Source organism: Saccopteryx bilineata, chromosome 6 (assembly GCF_036850765.1).
Source record: "Saccopteryx bilineata isolate mSacBil1 chromosome 6, mSacBil1_pri_phased_curated, whole genome shotgun sequence".
In the NCBI taxonomy this organism is placed as follows: Eukaryota; Metazoa; Chordata; class Mammalia; order Chiroptera; family Emballonuridae; genus Saccopteryx; species Saccopteryx bilineata.
The window spans coordinates 186,472,958-186,491,937 of NC_089495.1; the positions used below are offsets into that span (position 1 = coordinate 186,472,958).

The 18,980-nt window shown below is 39.4% G+C and overlaps 1 protein-coding gene across 2 annotated transcripts; it reads right to left on the bottom strand.

The window, feature by feature from the left end:
- Window positions 1-793: 793 nt before the first annotated feature.
- Window positions 794-14,502, bottom strand: SPO11 (SPO11 initiator of meiotic double strand breaks). 2 transcript variants are annotated; one of them, XM_066237226.1, is made up of 13 exons: window positions 14,366-14,502; window positions 12,296-12,409; window positions 10,960-11,048; window positions 10,492-10,558; window positions 10,160-10,268; window positions 9,527-9,610; window positions 8,435-8,471; window positions 7,963-8,072; window positions 4,817-4,916; window positions 4,486-4,523; window positions 3,739-3,815; window positions 1,414-1,525; window positions 794-913 (listed from the first exon to the last, which is right to left on the bottom strand). In XM_066237226.1, exons 1-13 carry the CDS (start codon window positions 14,500-14,502, stop codon window positions 794-796), a joined length of 1,194 nt encoding a protein of 397 aa, XP_066093323.1. The 2 variants fall into 2 exon arrangements, with proteins under 2 accessions (XP_066093323.1, XP_066093324.1); XM_066237227.1 differs by lacking the exon at window positions 12,296-12,409.
- Between the last annotated feature and the right edge of the window lie 4,478 nt (window positions 14,503-18,980).

Sequence of the window (18,980 nt, forward strand, 5' to 3'; positions counted from 1 at the left end):
AAATCCTTGAGAAAATTTTCAAATGAATATATTATTAATAAAAAGTATGCTCATAAACAAAATAAATCACTGAAGACTACATAGCTGAAATATTTATTCACAAGAAATTATATTAATTTCACAAGTAAATGAGTAAGGTACGACCCCCTATACTCTGAAGGCAAAGGGAACTGTAACGAAGAAGAAACTGCTGGACACAACTATTCATTTGCAACCTCTCAAATGTAGGTTATTATTTTTATTGTGAATAAGATGCTCTATGACTTAACATTAGTTGTACTGTAGAAAGTAAATAAAATATTTTTGTAGACTGATGACATGTATAACATTTCTCAAATAAAATTTAAAAGTAAAAATAACATATATATAAATATTTTTATAATTTAGAACCCAGAATAGAAATCAGTCTCTGTAGAAAAGGGTAAAATAAAGCCTTCTAAAGAAAATTAAGAGTACAGCATTTGTTTTGACAAAAAATATAATGAAACCATTTTACCTATATGAAATTGAGAACATATGTGGGGTTTTTTTCACAACACTATTACTACTGAAAAAACAAAAGAAACAGAATCCTCTTGCCCTGGCCAAGTGGCTTTGTGGATAGAGCATCATCCGGGTCAGGGCACATGTGAGAAGTGGCTAGTGAGTGCACAACTAAATGGAACTAAGTGGAACAATGAGTTGATGCTTCTCTCTCTCTCTCCCTTCCTCCCCCAAATCAATGAAATTAAAAACAAACAAACAAAAAACCCTCAGGATCTTTTGAAATCATAAGATACATTCTGATATATTTTTATATCCACCCTCCAAATCTTAATTTGTTAGGTAAGTATACTCTGGAAAGATAATCTGATGATAGGAAGGACAAAGCTTGAATTTCTGCCTTCATTTTAGAGTCTGCCATTATTTCCATCTGTCAACAGAAGTAAAATATAGTCATATCAGGGTCCTTTGCTACAGCTCTGTCAACTCAACAAACTAGTAAATCTAGACTTGCTTTTCTCCAAAACCATGTGCAATAGTCTTTAGTGTCAGCCAGAATATTCTAGAACTACAACAGCTAAAGATGTTAGGGGACTACCCAGTGTGGATGCCTTCAACAACTAAGAATAGTCTGGGGTCTTTATAATTACTTTCTCTTCTTTTTTCCCTTCATAAACTATGATACAGCCATAGACAATGGGTATATATAACTATGGTAAGGGTCAAGAACAGACCAGCTCCATCCAGGTGATCTTATCTATTAGCATTCATAATTTGATGTTTCAACAACCATGTACTACCAAACAACACACACTTTAGTGGTTGGTTACACAAAATTGCAAGGAGGATATTTTCAAAATATTATGTGACTAGCTGCTACTAAAGTAAAAGGCAATAAAACATACACTTGAATTTTATAAAGAAACATACTTCTTTTCTCCAAAATGGTTGGCAAGTAATGTAAGGTCTCTTCAGGATACTGTCAAGTTTCATTTGGTCCCGTTTTGTCAATGGAATTAAAGTATCTTTAGGGACATTTAACCTGGTAAAAATAAATGAAAAAAATTAGTAAAAACACATGGACATAGTTAAAGTGAAGTGGTTACCAAGGGGTGGGGGGAGGAGTAAAGAGCCACGAATATTTGGTGATGGAAAATTATTTGACTTTGAGTGATGGACACACAATGCAATCAACAATTCAAATACTATAGAGATGTTCACCTGAAACCTATGTACTCTTATTGATCAATGTCACCCCACTGGATTTAATTTCTATCACAGATAAGGAAATTAGTACAAATCCACCTGTGAAAGTCTAGAAGTCTGTTTTAAGTTTTTAGTTTTCTTCACGTCATACAGGACGATGACAGGAAGGACAGACATTGGTTATAAAACAAATGAAAATAGCAATAGCATTACATATATCCACACCAAGGCAGCTCCAGAGCTTCACAGTCTCAAAACAGTGAGGTCCAATTCAGGTTCCACTGAGTACTTAATTCTTTGTATTTGCTGAAAATTTTCTGGACTATGAAAGTTAGTTTATTGCTTTTCACTTATGTGCACGTGTGCACACACACCTATCTAGTTTTAAATTTTAAAAAGTAAGATGTAATTTTATCTTGGTATGTGTTTTTAAAACAGAACATGAGAGATCCAGGATTTATGGCATGGACTACTTTTTGAAGTCACAAATCCTGGATTTCCCAGGAGAGCTCTAGTTTCAAACAGTCTTTTTCAATGTCTCCATAATTATGACCACTGCCAGTGGCAGCTCCTGGATAGGGTGACAATTTGATTGAAAGGGGGGCCTAGAGAATTTCCCTCGAAGCCATGTTTGTGTAGCTACCGCACTATTTTTCTTCTTTGATTGTACATTTATTTGGAGTGGTTTTTGAGGGCACTAATGGAATTTATGAGTTGCAGCTAGAGTTTTTCCAAGCCCTCCACCTTAATAATTATCAGATCATTTGTCCTGAATTTATGTTAGAAATGATATTCATACAAATACATCACCTCAAAGGAATTTTGACCATGACACATAACCCTAGACTGATCAAAACTTTGATTCATTGGAGTGTAAATATTCAAAAATCAAAATTTAATGTTTTCCCTTGTGCCCTCATTTTGTAAGAAGTGGCAATCACCCAAAACCTGATCATATTCCATATTTAGGAAATAAGCACCCATTACCAAAGTTCACTCACTGGTTAGAGGAATCTAATAAACATGTTTAAGTTCATTCTCACCGGCCCATTAGAGCAATAATAAAATAAAATAATAACTATCCCATTAGCAGAGATGAATAAAAGTGATGTCCTATGCTGAAAGACAGGTGGGCTCTTACTCTCCAGGGAAGGAAAAATAATTAACCTACCCAGGGGGCAGCCAAAGCCTTGAAAGTGTGTATACCCTCTGACCCAGCTATTCTGGGAATTCAGCCTATGGGACTAATTAAAGCTGCAGGCAAAGATTCAGTTACAGAGGGTCCATCAAAGAGCTATCTCTCAGAACAGAGATTTGGAAACCACCCAAACGTCTGACTTTGAGGGACTGGCTGAGTAAACAAGGCACATCCAGAATTTGAACTCAGTAATCTAAGACATTAACGTGAGGCTGTAGAAGAGAAATGGATTTACTGATATGGGAAAGTGATCTCATCATGGTGTGTGAGAAAAGGAGATTACAAAATATTAGAGTATGGGTCTGTTTTTGTGAAAAGTTATATAATTTTGCACAGAAAATAATCTACAAGGGTAAAGCTGTTCATCTGTAGGTAGTTTTCATCTTGCTATTTTTTTTTCTACAATGAACATATATATTAGACTTGCCAAACTTTAGGCTCCCAAACCTTATCGTAACCTTAAAATGAGATTTTTTAAATAAAATTTTAATTTACATCTATCATAGAATTGACTCATATAGTGAATGATGTTATCAATGGTTGCCACTTAACTAGATTCAATGTCTTATACTTTCTAAGTGTAATGCATTTCAAAAAATTTTAATGGTAAAAGTAAAAACAAAAAATGTTTTCTAGCTAGCTGAAAATTTGATTAACCAAATTTGTTTAAGTATTTTAGTAGTTGAAACAGAAACAATGAACTTAATTCATAATTATGTAATCCTGAGTCACAGTGAACAATGTAAATAAAAAGCATTAACAGCTTTCCCTGAAGTAATTTTTGAGGCTTATTGTGACATATTACAATGAGTCATTATTTTAGATATCCCAGTTCTACTAAACCATCTAACCTTTTAATATCCGAAGGGAGGAGACCAAGCCATCTAATAGCTGGAACTGTGAGATTATGGGCTTCAAAAGACATAGACTAAAATAAAGAGTAAAAGCACATTAGGTAAGGCTAAGTTGCAGAGAACTAGTACACTTGTTTTGCAGCCAAATTTTTTACTCATCTAGGAAAAGTACCAAAAGCTTCACACCCCCAGAACCTTCAGAAGTGACAATCACAAGAGCTTTGCTAAACTAGACTTTCAGTGAAAGTTTTCAAACTGCTCTGAAGTGTTTCTGGCTTGATGTTCTATAAAGTAAAACCACAAAGGAACCTCTCTGGCCTACATTTATTACTGTGTTATCTGATTCTGTATCTCAACACCTTGCTCCATCATCCTTTCCATCTGTTCTAAACATAGAAGTCAGGGACACTCAAGGCTGCAGATAATGTCCAGAGCGTATCTGGCATCAGACAGTGTTGTTACTGAGGCCTGCTGAGGCCCAAGGTTACTTCAGCAGAGCAGCAGAGTGGAGGATATTAATGCCTCTTGCCCACAGCCCATCCTGCTCTGTCATCTGTGGTTGCACTGGTCATGCCGGAAGCTGGAATCATAGCCATGGAAACAGGCTGGCCCAAGACAAGGACAGTAGCTCCCCTGGTACCTTTTGGGGGCCTTCCACTTACTAGGGGCTGATAAGTAAATTCAGAGATAACCAAATGAATATAAAATATCTCAATATTGGAAAAAGAAAAATACTTTTCTTACCATAGATCCATACTTATAAATGCACATTATTTCTATGCCTGTTAAAAGAGAGTTAACTTTAAAATTAGACTTTTTGTATATCATAGGTTAGAGAATTTGCACTCTCAAATTATGTCTATTTTATTTTTGTGGACATTACCAATGAAAAACTTATGTTTCTGTTTAATATAGCTAAAAATAATAATAAATTACCTCAAGTGATTACAGTCATTAATTTTAATCTAATAACTATAATCTGGAAAAATATTTATGGAAGTGTTCCATGAGCAGAAAAGCACAAAACTACAAACATGATTAATTATGGTTGCTTCAAATATAAATGATAACTTACCATGTGGATCAGCATCTACAAGAGTGAAAATAGGGGTGTGAAAGGTATCCCACAGCTTCTTGACTAAAAGTCTGGTGTTCAGATCGGGTATCCCCTTCCCCTAAAAGCAAGATCAAAATGATGCATTTTAATTCTAGTAAAATGAAATCAGTAAAACAATATATAAATATTTAACTTATTAATAATTTAAAAATTAGATTCCCTGACCTTAAACTTCAGGTGGTGGAAGACTGGTATTAACTGCAAAAAATGCCCACACAGACTCATCCCTTTGACTCAGTCCTAGGAAATGTCTCGGCAGAAACAGGAGTAATAAAAACCCTACATACTTAAAGATGTTCACCGCAGTGTTATTTCACACTGTTAGCTCAGTAGGTAGAGCTCATCCCAATACGCCAAAGTCGTGTGTTTGATCCCCGGTCAGGGCACATGCAAGAATCAACCAATGAATGCATAAATGAGTGGAACAACAAACTGATGTTTCTCTCTTACTCGCTCACTCTCTCATTCAAATCAATAAAAAAAAAAAAAGACATTGTAAAACAACAAAAATACTATAAATGGCCAAAATATCTAACAACAAGGACATGGACAGGCAGCATTGCACATGGTGATATATGTACCAGCTGTGGGGCCAGACAGCATGGGTTGGCATCTCAGCTCTGCCACTTCTTTGTAGCATGAACCTGAATGACCTCCCAAACCTCTACAATTTAGGGCTCTGTAGCACCTTATGAGGTTATTATAGAAATTATTTAGTAACCATAAAGCACTTAGAAGAGTCTCTGGTTAAAATTTAGGATTTAATAAACCTAAGTTAAGTGGTAGAATGATATTATTAAGTTATTAAAACAATAATTATGTAGAAAAATAACTTAATAAGCATCACAATAGTGTTAAGAGAAAAGCAGAAAACCAAAGGAACCATGGGGCAGAGAAGGCAGCAAGCAGACATTAAGAATGGGCTTTCCATTGGACAGCTTTGAGTTTGAATTCCCTTTCTGCCACTTGTTAGTGGGGGACATCAGGCCAGTTTCTTAGTCTTGTTAGGCTGTGGCTTATTTATGAAATCAGGGTAGACATCTGCCACACAGAGCTATGATACTACAGCAAAGTGAAGCAAGACTGTCTGAATCCAGGTCCTGGTTTGACCAGCCACAACCTTCCTCCACCCCAGTGCCCTAACATGTAAATGAGGATAATGACATACATACTTCATAAAGTGGCTGAGAAACTTTACAAGTTGTGTGATAAATAGCAATAAAGGTGGACTCTGATTACATAAAGTGCTTAGCCAAGTTCCTGGCACAGTATTTTTATTTTTCCTTTGGGAAAAGATAACATATGTGTGTGGTGGAGGAGCACCAAAGGAAATCCAGTGAGAAAGGACCTCTTCCTAGCCTGACCCCCATTCTCAGCTCCCCTCTCAGAGGCAATCATTACGGGTCACCTCGTGGGTGTTCCAGGGAGCAGTAACGTATCAATGAACACCAGGACAACAACAATGCACAGACAGGCAAGGACTAGAAGGCAGCATACGAGAAGAAAGGCAAAGCAGGGAAAGAGGATTCTGTGATTCTTCCCTCTTCAAACGTGTGCTCTACAACCACTGTGACAGCTGCTCTTCAACCCAGATGTGACAGAGTGCCGTGCCTGCAGTGCGTCTCCTAAGTGGTAGAACCAGATGTGATTCCATCACCAAAGACTGAACACAGACCTAGGCCACGCAGCTTTCTTTGTCTGCAATACACTGGCTCCCAGTCGGCCCAGCCAGGTGTGAAAGGGGAAGTGGGCTGGGCCAAAGAGTGAGCCACAGAACCCCCTACCAGGAGGGGTTCAAAACATACCCACTATTGTTTATGGGGTCTCAGTCTGCATCGTCCATCTCAACTTCAAACAAGGTGCCCAGAGGATTCCCTGCTATTATCTCAAATTTACATTCCTTAAGCTACACTCAAAATTTTTCTTCCACGAAGAACTGAGCCTTCCTACCACTTGTCCTGTAGCTATCAATTGATAATGTGGCAAGGTTCCGATCACAGCAGGGTCATTTTCACTCATTCCTCATATCCTGTGGTCACCAAGTCCTTCTGAATTGGCTTTAAAAATGTCATTTGTTTCAGTCCTTTCTCCCCAACCGTTCCTCTTTCATCCTTATACCCGATAGCCTCTGAAGGTGCCCTGACACCAGCACTCTCCCTCTCCCTCTAACTGATGATGCAGCTACACTAATCCTTGCCATTTCCTTTCTCCCAACCCCAAATCTTCTGTTAGCACCTGACATTTCTGCACTCAGGTAGGACGCCTCCTTGGGAGGCGCAGGCCTTCCAAGACTCCCTACAGCTGCCTGATACCCTGCTTCCTCTCCGGGGAGGCTCTCCTCACTGCTTCCACAAACACAGCTCACAAATATTACAATCATTGTTCATCTAATAAACCAAAATAATTTTAAGTAGATGAGCTTTTTCCCTTTATAAAACCTGGGTTTTTATAAAGATCTGTAAAGGTAGGAGAAAGCTGAGCCGGGGAGGGCAGCCCGATCCGTTGTTATTCTGTCATCGTTCCACCCACCCACACCCCATGCTTCCGTTAGTCCCACCTCTTTCTTTCCCACTCCAGCACATCATCCATCACTCCAGTTTTATGAACTCCTCCCACATTATCCTGTAGCAGGAAGCTGACTACCCTTTCCTAACTGATGCCCGTAGTACCATGTGTGCTATCTCAATGCATTCTTCAGTATCCTTTGCTGTTCTTTAAACATTTGTTGTTTTTAAAATGCAGGTTCCTTTTGACTGATTTGATGAAATTACCTGCTACCCATACCTGTGTGAGGAAAACAAGGAACAGTTCTTATCCATTCAACCCTGCCTATGTGGGGACGGTGTGATGGTGACACACCTGTGTACCCCTACTGCGGTATTAGAAAATCGCTGATATTTACAAATCGGGACCATCACCTTGATTTTAGTCAGATTTGAGAATGTTTAAATAAATGCCTTGGAAATTCTTGTTCTATACCCCAAAGGATGCATCCTATTGCCGAGAATGTTGTCCACGCTCTATAGATGACATTTTAAAGCCCTCTTACCAATCACTAAATGACTATGTTAGTCTTGGAACTATAGTAGAGGTGGATAATATACCGTAACCATGATGCATGGAGCCATTTTGTTGCAAAAGTTATCATCTAGCAGTCGCTGAAATGTCGCATCTTTTTCTACAATTAATAAAAATTTTGCATCTGTAATTAAATCTGTGAAGTCAAGGTGGACAAATGTAAGGCAAGAGTATTTCAATTTAACCACCAACTAAATTATGGTGCCTAACCGATCAATTCAAAAGCAGCTTATAGTATTTTCATTTTTACCTTGAAATATGTCACATATCTATTCATATGCATAGTTACCTATCTTTCCTACTAAATAGTAAGTTCCTAGGAGAGTCCTACAGAAGGAAACATGGAGTTTCCTTTCATATACCTAGTCATCCTTCATCTTCATCCCGGTAGAGTCTAGCTTGTTGGTTACACATTAGAAGGTTTGATTTATCAAAGTAATGAATGAATGAACATTCTAGAAATTTAAGTAGTTTTCCCATACAAATACAAAAGGATACTCTGAATTCCTTGAATATTAGATGGCACAGCAACAGCCTAGAATAACAAGAGAAGGCTGTTTTTATTTTAGATAAAAAGAAAGCATAACCACATTTAAAAATTTATCACAAAAATCCTGTATTTTCATTTTTAAAAAATATACCTGTTATCAGAGAAGTATGCCTCGGTAAGAAAATAGGTAATAGATTTATTCTTCAGTAAGAAAACAGACACATGACCCAAACTACTTCCCAGCAGGTGAGAATTTCTTGAAAACTTTGTGGCTATGTGGCTTAAAAAGCAGAAATGAGCCTTGGCTGGTTAAGCTTGGTTGGTTAGAGCAGTGGTCGGCAAACTGCAGCTCGCAAGCCACAGGCGGTTTTTTGGCCCCTTGAGTGTGGCTCTTCCACAAAATACCATGTGTGGCGCTACCTTGATAAGGAATGTACCTACCTATATAGTTTAAGTTTAAAAAATTTGGCTCTCAAAAGAAATTTCAATCGTTGTACTGTTGATATTTGGCTCTGTTGACTAATGAGTTTGCCGACCACTGGTTAGAGCATCATCCAGAGACACAAAGTTTGTGGGTTTGATCCCTGGTCAGGACACATACAGGAAGAGATGGATGTTTCTGTCTCTCTCTCCCTCCCTTCTTCTCTCTCTAAAGTCAATGAATTAAAAAAAAATCAGAAGTGGATGAAGGAAAGACTTCCTTCAGCAGGATCTCGTAAGCATCACCTTCCTCCTTTCCAAACTGCTGTGCTAATTTAGTTCTGTGGGCCTTCTCCATACCAAAGCTGAGCAAAATAGTTTAATTTTAAACATATTCATTTCAGAACCAGAACATTTTATGAAGATTACTTAAATAGCCATGCTAAAACGGTCCAGCCACACTCTACCTAAGAACAACAGTACACTTTCAAAAGAAACATGTACATTTGTTTCAATGACATTTAACAAATGGCATATTTTGAAACTCTACCTATTCATATACCTATTCATCCTTCAGTTTTATTTTAAAATCTTAACCTTCAAACTACATAACACGCAGGAAATAAAATACATTTCTACATCAAGGGATCTGAAGGGGAGTTAAAGTATGTGACCCTTACTGTTGCACAGCTGCAATTCACTTTGGTGCCGTCTTCCTCGATGTACCTTAAATTGCCAGCAATTAAACCTTTTGATGTAGATAACTTAAAAAAAAAAGAGACATTTGAAAACTTTTTAATAAAAATATCTTATACTGCAAAGTCATTCCTCATGTACATCTGCTAAAAGATGCATTTTTAGCTGAGACTGTAATTTAAGAAATGAAGGAGAAAATATGTAAGAGTATTTAGGAATAAAAAAATATTTGGTAATTCATCTACTTTGGCTCATTCATCCTGGGGAAAACATTGAGAATATTTAAATTTACATTGAGAAAAATATAGTATCAAACATATCAAAAGAAGGCAAAGATCAAACTTACTCGTTGATTACAATTTTTATATAAACATTTCGCTTTAAAATAAAACATTTGTTACTGCCCTGGACAGATAGCTTGGTTAGTTAAGAGCACTGTCTTGCCAAGGTTGCAGTTTGCATTCAGGGTCAGCCCACACACAAGAATCAACCAATGAATGCATAAATAAGTGAAACAACAAAGTGATGTTTCTCTTTCTCTCTCTCTTCCTCTCTCTCCCTAAAATCAACCAATAAATTAATATATATATATATATTTGGTATTAAATGCTACTTACTATATGTAGACACCTCCTTGGCACTTTTAACATACAGGAAATGTCATTGATAATGTTGTCCACAACGGTCTGGTTACCGAAGAGTTGGCTGTCAGTGTAATATAGGTCTCTATGAAATTTAAAATATATATATTTTTAAGTAACCATGTTTTCTTTGAATACAACACGTATTGGAATATTATTTGAAGAAAGCTTTACCTGGATGAAATATGCATATAAACAAGTAATCTATTACCCACACTCTACGTAACTTTTCAAAACATATGATGAAAGTTAATCTAACTAAATCTCACGTTACATTTTAAAGTAATCTACTAGAACAATATATTTACCTTTTGGTTGCATAAGTGTTGCTCTGTACCAGTTTGTAAATCATGGACAATATTTTAAGAATTAGAGCTGGAAAATAAGATGCAACAAACAAGTTACTCATCATTTTTCTGACTAATTCAAAACATTTAACTGTCCCCAATTACTTTCTAAAACATTACAAAAATCATCTTTCCAACAGAAGTGTTAAGTATAGAATATATAATTGCCTGAAGTATCAGATAAAATTAGTTGCTCAATGAACAGCAAAATTGAAGAGAATACTTCTCCACTGAACCACGTACCTTGAAATTTTATTTTGGAATTATTATTTACTCCCATGGTCAATGACAATGCAAAATTCTACAAATTTATTTCCAATACAAGGATTGTCCATTAAAAAACAAGTAACATTATTTAACTAGGAACAATGAAAACCCAGAGGGAAACCAAATTCACTTACTATTAAAAGCTAAGAAAGATGAACTTACCAAAGTTTTTAACTGATTTTGGTGAATCACTTTTGATTTTTCTTGTGGTACAATGAGATATCATTTGAAGACCCACAGAATCTTCAAACCTATAATTGTGTTTAAAGCAAGAAAATGAAATAAAAAGAGAATTAACTTCTGAATGCCAAAAAATATTCACTTAATGTCCTCTTCTGCATATCATTTAAATCCACACTTCTTTGTAATGTAAGTACTAAAGCTTTAGGATAGTTCGGTTCTAAGCTTAGATAATTCCAGGTGATAATTAGGTAATTAGTGTTGTGACATGTAGAGGCACCAAAAGAAAGTGTTTAAAATAAAGGAATTATAGACCTTTGATTATGATATGTGTGTGTGTGTCTGTGTATCTTTTTCCGGGGGAGACACTTAAGTGTATGTGAACTATTTTCAAATACGTATTCCACAATTCCATTAGAATTTTGCTAACTTTAACAATTTACTCATTTAATAAGTTTTGAAATATTTAATTTCTGATTTACTTCCAAAGTTACATTAACTTTGGATAGGAAATCATGTATAATATATTAGGTTGCTAAGTTGAAATACCAAGCCTGTCCTAAAGGTGGCACAAGGTACCAGGAAAATAGGCCAGTTGTCAGCAGCTTCAAGGCTTGATGCAATCCATCTTGCAAAGCATAAAGCAAAATAAGATTCAAAAGCTTACATCTTATGTTAATTATATTGAGCATAAAAGACTACTTAGTGACTCTGAGCCTCAAAATTACTCTTATTCTGTTTCTATAACTCTCACTGAGAACTATTTTTGTAGTGTTTTTCATTATTTAATGGAAAAATTCTACAGGCTGAGGATTTCAGAAAAACAAACTGTGTAGCTAGGTTCCAGGATTTTGATAAAGCTGTTTGCTGATTTTACTCTCTGGGACACATGACTTAGGAGAGAAAGCCCTATTAGGAGAAAGAGCCTTTGAAACGTGTTCTATGTTCAGGACACATTTATTTTAGTCTCCATATCAGGACTGGTTGTAAGCCCCCTGAACAAGAAGTTTGCTTTCTCAGTACAGATGATAATTCCCACCACTGAGTGCTGGAAAGCTTAGATCTAAGTTTGGAGCCTATTTTTAGCTGGACTATAAGGCTTTATCATATGCATTTTGAATTCTAGCCCCTTTCAGAGCTCCATTCTTTCTTCTTAGCATTGTTTTCTCCTTTGCCTTATCTTTCATGCCTATATTCATGCCTTTTGGGCAGGGTTAAAGCAATACAAAAATAAAATCCGACTAGAACTCTAACTTGAATAAATTCAAATGACGACACAGATACCGCATTTAAAAACTAAAAAGTGCAAAATGCCCACTTGATATTTTCCCAACTCGATCTGTTGTCTATCGTGAAGGCAGGTGCTTCGTTTCTTGCCACGCTTCTGATTATGTCTTGGATAATATTTTCTATAGCTGCAAGAACCTCAGAACTGAAACAATAAACACATGGTGATTCAACCTTAATTCTAAATTATTCCTTTACAATATGTAGCGTTTCCCCAGATTAACCCTGAAAAAACTTTTTGTCCCATTGGTTGTTTTTTAAGACTAGGTAATCCACCTCAATGACGCCATTTCCCACTAAATTCTGACATCAGTACTGCATTAAAACCACCATTGCATTGATAGTGGTTACTGAAGACAGTTCAATTTGCTTGTAATTTTACTTTTCAAACAAATTACCCATTGAAGTAATATCTCCCTTTTAGATTAATGACCAGATGATACAATTTATAAATATATTTTAATCTATGTTACATATTAACCTTCTGAAATACAAACTTGTTGGCTTGAACTACTACTCAGTGTTTCATTTAAAAGTGATGTCATATTGGCGTTGAATTTATTTCCCCAAACTGCAATGCAAAAGTATTTCAAAAGAAAACCTTCTTTTTGTAGCACATTACCCATTGATCTTATGCCTTAAATCAGTCCTTCTGAATGTTAATGATACAAAAAAAAAAAAGTTTAATCACTACCACGAAAAGACTTGGCCATTCTTAGGCCACTTGACAGCAAACTATTAAGACTTAGTCCAGTTTTTTGTCGGCTGACTTTTACTTTTTCAAGCCATCAGCTTCCAAAAAGGCTGTTCGGTTATAAATACCGTGCATATATTGCCTAGGATAGAAAATCAAATCTGGCAAATGGGGAAAATGTAGATGCTTCTCATTTCCACGAGGACCTGCTTTCTTCCGAAAACACGTGTTTAAACAACACATTTGAAAACATTTAATATTTCCTAATCTCTACAGGTGGAAACTGACTCAATGTCTCATTCACTTTTTTTTTTCCAGTTTGAGACGTGGCAGGACAACATGGTGACCAAGTGTGAGATACAATCAGACGAATTTACATCTGAAATGTAAACAAGGGACCTCGACTCCCTCTTTCCTCTCATCCTCCTAAATTCTCCCTCACACTAAAGCCTTATGTAAAAATGTGTTTGTTTGTGGGTGTTCTCGCTCTCGCTCTCTCTCTTTTTTTTGGGGGGGGGTAGTTGATTTGGGCTTAAAAATAAGATAGCCATTCATTTAAGGAGGGAAAACTGTCGATAAACCAGAAAAGCAGGTCAAGGAAGCAAACAAACAGAGCACTTTAAGTAAAAGTTTCAGTATGGTTCTGTAGTTAATTCTAAGTTGGGCTCCTGCAGGGTCCACATAATTGATTTTATCAGCACCCCACTCTGAGCTTTAATTGATATCAAAGAAACTGTTTGAAATATGTACCCTGCCTTCCCTTCTAAGTCAAGAAAAACACTATTTTATTATAAACCCCTTAAAACGGGTTGACTTCCTTGTGCATTTTGATAAAAAACACATATTGAGTGAGAACTCCCAACATTTTCTCACTTTCTCTTTAAAAAAATATTCCTGAAGACTCAAGTTAAAATTTTATCCAAAAAATAAAAATTAAAAAAAATCCCCCTTAACTGTGCCCTAAACTCCTTGACCCATAAGGATCTCAGGAAACCTGCGAGCCCAGCCCCGCGGAACTTTCTAGAAGGGGTACATTCTAGAAGGCACGGGGCTGGGGGGAGAAGTCACGAGGCGTTTGGGAATGCAAGGTAAGAATGAAAAGCAGAAAAGGGAAGGCGCGCTCCGGAAGGGCGCTCTCGGGGTTCAGGGCTGGTTGGCCACCGGAAGGGCGCTCTCGGGGTTCAGGGCTGGTTGACCACCGGAAGGGCGCTCTCGGGGTTCAGGGCTGGTTGGCCACCGGGTCGCCCGGGGCCTCTAACACCCGGGAGGCAGCCGTTGGCCCCGGAAGGCACGGGGAGACCGCAGGTGCCAGGCCACATTCCTGCAGAGCGCGTGCAGCCCCAGGCCAGGCCATGGCGCCCTCTCGCTGTCCACCTCCAGCACTCGCGCCCCGGCGCCATCCTGTACCTGGAGGCCAGGTGCGTCCCCGCGCCAGCGCCGCAGGGCTGCCCAGCGCCTCTCCTCAGGCCGGCCAGCAGGGAGGCCCTGTGCTGCTCCAGAACCTCGAAGAATGAGGCCTCAGGCCCCATCGGAGCAAAGGCCATGAAGGCGGACGGCAATGAAAATCTCCAAGCACAGGAATCCAACCTGGCCGCGAATACCCTTCCCTGGAACAGCGGCGTGCGTGCTCGCGAACCAGGCTCTTCCCGCGCTTCTGGGTCGAGGCCTCTTGCGCATGCGTGCACCTTGCCAGCTGCCTATGCAGACGCATGCGCATGGCACCTCCCATGGAGTGCAGTATGCACATGCTTGCAAGGCTGATCAGGCATGGTCACACCTGCGGGACAAAGTCTTGGGTCCTTCCTGGAGCGTGGTCTAGCAAGGAACCGCGACCAGCAGGGTATGCTTGGGATGTTGGACCTAGATTTCATTGAAATGCTTTTATGCGGTGTGTGTATATGTGTACCTGTATCTGTTTAGGTATAGTTGTACCAGAGATTTGTCTTTGTAACAAATAGTTATGGCAACTCAGGCGTGTGGGAGATACAGTGCTGGGCACTGGGCTTAGCCGTGAGCAAAGCAAACCAAAATCCTGCCTTACTGATGTTCATGGAGGAGACATTCATGAGGGCTTCTACAGTCTGGTTCACTCCGCCTCTTCTCTGTTAAGTGTCTAACCACCCCAGAAGGTTCCTCATGGGATCATAGCAGTTTTGCAGGTGGGAGAAAGTGAGCTCCCCCAATTCAGGCAGGCCCGGGTTCACATTTAGCAAATGAAAATATAGGATGCTCGGTTAATTTTGAATTTCAGATAAACACTGACTACTTTTTTTTAGGGTCCCATGCAACCTCAGGACATACTTTTGCTAAAAACGTACTGTTCTGAAATTCAAATTTTGCTGATGTCAGTATTTTATCTAGCAATCCTGCCATGGGACCACACCAACCCCTTGCACATTGGGTGGGGTGTGCCTTTCTCCTTGCTCTCTCAGAGCCTTCAGGAGCAAAGGGGAGGGATGTGGAAGCCCCAGGGTGGGGTCCTGCCTCTGGGGGGGTGATGTCCTTGAGAGAGGGCAGCGGGGAGAGCCCCTGCAGCAACTTGGCTCCTGAGTCTGTGAGGGGCTGGTCCTGCTAGACGGAGCCTGGGGACTTGGCCCCCAGAAAAGCCACCTGACAGCTCAGTTCCTAGTTATGGATAGTTTAGAAATGAACCCTGATTTCCCATCATCAATAATAATGGGCTTCCTCCCTCTGTTCGTAATGATGGCTGCCAGTGCCAGGCAGTGTGCTGAGGGCCTTTGTTACTGTGATCACAAATACTTGCTCACCATCTACCTTGTGCGAGGAAGTGTTGGGTACTGAGGACACAGCTGTGAACAAGGCAGGCAATGTCTTTACCCTTTGGGAGGGGGGAACTGGGATTAATAGGTGGACAAGAAAATAATTAAGTGGCAGGGTCAGAAGGGGATTTAAATCAGAATAACCTTAGTGGTAAAAATTTTTTATCCCCATTTCACAGATGGCGAAACTGAGGCATGGAGAGGTTGAGCAATTTGTGCAAGATTGCATCATGGTAAGTGATGGAGCTGAGAGGTAAATCTTGACTCCAATTTTGAGCTCTTCTTACTAGCGTATGAGGCACTGCTGATGGTCTGGCTGGGAGCATGTCATAATTTTCTAGGGGCATCTTCGGGGCTGAAATGATGTCTCTGACCTCAGTTTTCTCATCTTTCCTGACACTGTTGCCACAGGTGGGCTCTCCTTTATTATTGGCAATGAGGAACAAACAAATAAAGGCCTTTGAAGGGGAAGCCAAGTTAATAACATCCATGAGACTTGTTTGCTGGGAGGTGCCTCTCTCCTGGGACCAGAACCATCCGGTCTGTCGTGAGGACAGATCATTCTGTATCACATGTCAACTCTACTCAGTGAGGAGCCAGTGGCTTCATTAGATCTGACATGAAATGGAAGTTCCTGTGCCGGATAGGGGCACAGGGTGAGATTGAAAAACAGTGAAAGGAACAAACACATCATAAACCTGGCATTCCTGCAGGGAGAAACCACAAGGTGTGGACTTGAAAAGTTCCCACTGTGGCAGAGCAGAGTGAAAGGCATGAGCGCGTCCTCCCAGGCAGCTGCGGCTCTGCCTCCAGGTATCCAGTCTCGCTCAGGTAACTTGCTAACTTGCACGCACGGTGTGTGCATCACCTCCACATCAAAGTCAGCCACAGCCCCAGGCTGGGAAAGGAAACCAGAAAAACATATTCTGTCCCTAGCAACAAATTGCAGATGAAACTGGCAGATGCCACTTTGCAGGGCAGTCCCCACACAATACTGAGTTCTTTCTTCTTGTGGGCCAGCTGTGCTTGGCACTGGGGTGGTGCTTGAGCTGCACTCAGTTGGGAAAATGTAAAGCTTTCCCCCAACCTCACTTTTCTCCAAACTCAACCTGATGTCCTGAAACTTGTCCAAGGGCCAGAGCCTCCATCCTGGTTGGAAAGAACATCAATTAAATCAGGCCTAAGTCTTATATCCAGGCCTAACTCACCAAAAAAGGGAAAGGAGCCGGGGAAAGGTGGGGAGGCCCTTGTAGCCAGCCAGACAGCAGTGGCTGTCATCCTTGTTACATTAAAAAAAAAGAGAAAATGCCATAATCATTTTTGTACTCCCTGGGGATTTATGATGTGTTTTCCTTTGGTGGGTTTTCTTTGGGCAGGAGGGGTAAAAAATGATAATACTGATACATGCTCTTTATGAAATATTTACAAAATCTAGAAGGTATGAAATAAAGTGAAATAAACCTCCTTCCTGCTGCAGCCACTCACTGTTCCAGTGTCTTCTCTAGACTTCAAGACCCTTCAGACCCTGAAATTATTCCTTTTTTGCCCCAGGGCTTTTGCACTTGCTCTTCCCTTAGCAGCTTGGAATGCTTTCTCTTTTTTGTCTCCCTACTCTCTGCCCTCCCTCCCCACATCCAGCCTGGCCTGTTCTCCTGATTTCTTCAAATCTAGATCTGGACATCTCCCTGGACCACCCTTAAGAAAATCTTGACCTCTGGTTTCCTCCTGTCTTGACATGCCTCTAGTCCACCACCCTGTCAGCCCCAGAAGAGCAGGGGCCAACTCATCCTGTGCTCTACAGGCCCTCTGTGCCTGGCATACTAAAGCCCTCAGTACTGTTTGTTGAAGAAATGAATGACTCCTGAGGGATTACCTTTGTTATCTATTGATAATATTTCAGGCATCTTTCAATGCCTAAAGAAGCGTACTTTTTTTTTTTTATATGAATAAGAACCCTACTCTACATTCTTCTAGTATTTCTGCCACAGATCATAACAGTAACTTCAGTTTGCTGAGGGTCAGACACTTGGCCAAGCGCTGCACACATAAAATCTCATTTGCAAACCCCTTCTCACCCATTTTACAGGGGAGAAACTTGAGGCTTCAAGAAGTGAAAATAAAATTACTGAGTGTCATAGAGACGCAGATGACAAAGCACAGACAGAAACAATTTCTCTGCTCTGAGTTGCCATATGATAGTGCTTCGAAGTTAGGGCAGTTTAGTGTTGATGAATTAATTTGCCCATTTTGCATAACCAGTGACTATATAGTTGAATGTATAATGTAAAACAGATCAATAAAAGAAAGTTAAATAGAATTTTAATAATATCACCAAAATATTTCTAAGCCTATCACTCATCTTATTAGTGAAGGTGTATTTATTTGTTTTTATAGAGGAAGGGCTATAATGCATTACCATGGACCCAACACCAGCTTCGCTTCCATAACTATCAGCTCACAACCAAACTCATTCATCTATATCCATCCCCTTCCCAACTTTCCCTTTACATTATTTGGAAGCAAATACTAGGCAACCCATTATTTCATTCATAAGTATTTGAACATGTATTTCTAAAGAAAAGACTCTAAAAAAAACTCCCATAATTTCCATTATCATACCAAAACTTATGTTCACAATCATCTTTTCAAATCACCAAATATTCTATCACTGTTGAAATGTCCCCAATTATTTCATGAAGTGCTTTTGTAGGTTGTTCTGGTCAAAGTGGAGTTGAGGTCCACGCATTCATGGCTGGTAGTTGACGAGCCTCTGAAGTCTCCTTAATTCTATAGGTTTTCTCTTTTCTTTCCTTGCAGTTTGTTGAAGACACTGAGTCATTTGTCCTGGAGAGTTTTGTGCAATTAAGAGTTTGTGGATTGCAACCCTGTGGTGTCATTTAACATGTTTTTTTCCATCCCCACTATTTCCTCTAAATTGCTGGTTAGATTTAGGGTCTTGACTGTTTCCGGTTTGATTTTTTTTTTTCTTTAGTAAAAATATTTCATAGGTGGTTTGAAATATTTATGGCCTCCAGTAGAGCCTTCCAGGACCCCTATGGCCGGGGCCTCCATGTTGAGAAGTTCCAAGCGAGCCGGAGCCTCTCATTAACAGAAGGAGAAGCCAAGCCCAAGAGATTCAGTCGTGCTCAGCAAAATCCCTGCACAGAAGACCAACCCAGAGGAGGAAATCTGAGGAGAGCTTTAGTGTCGTCCTGTGGATTTGCAGGGAAGGTTCCCTTTCT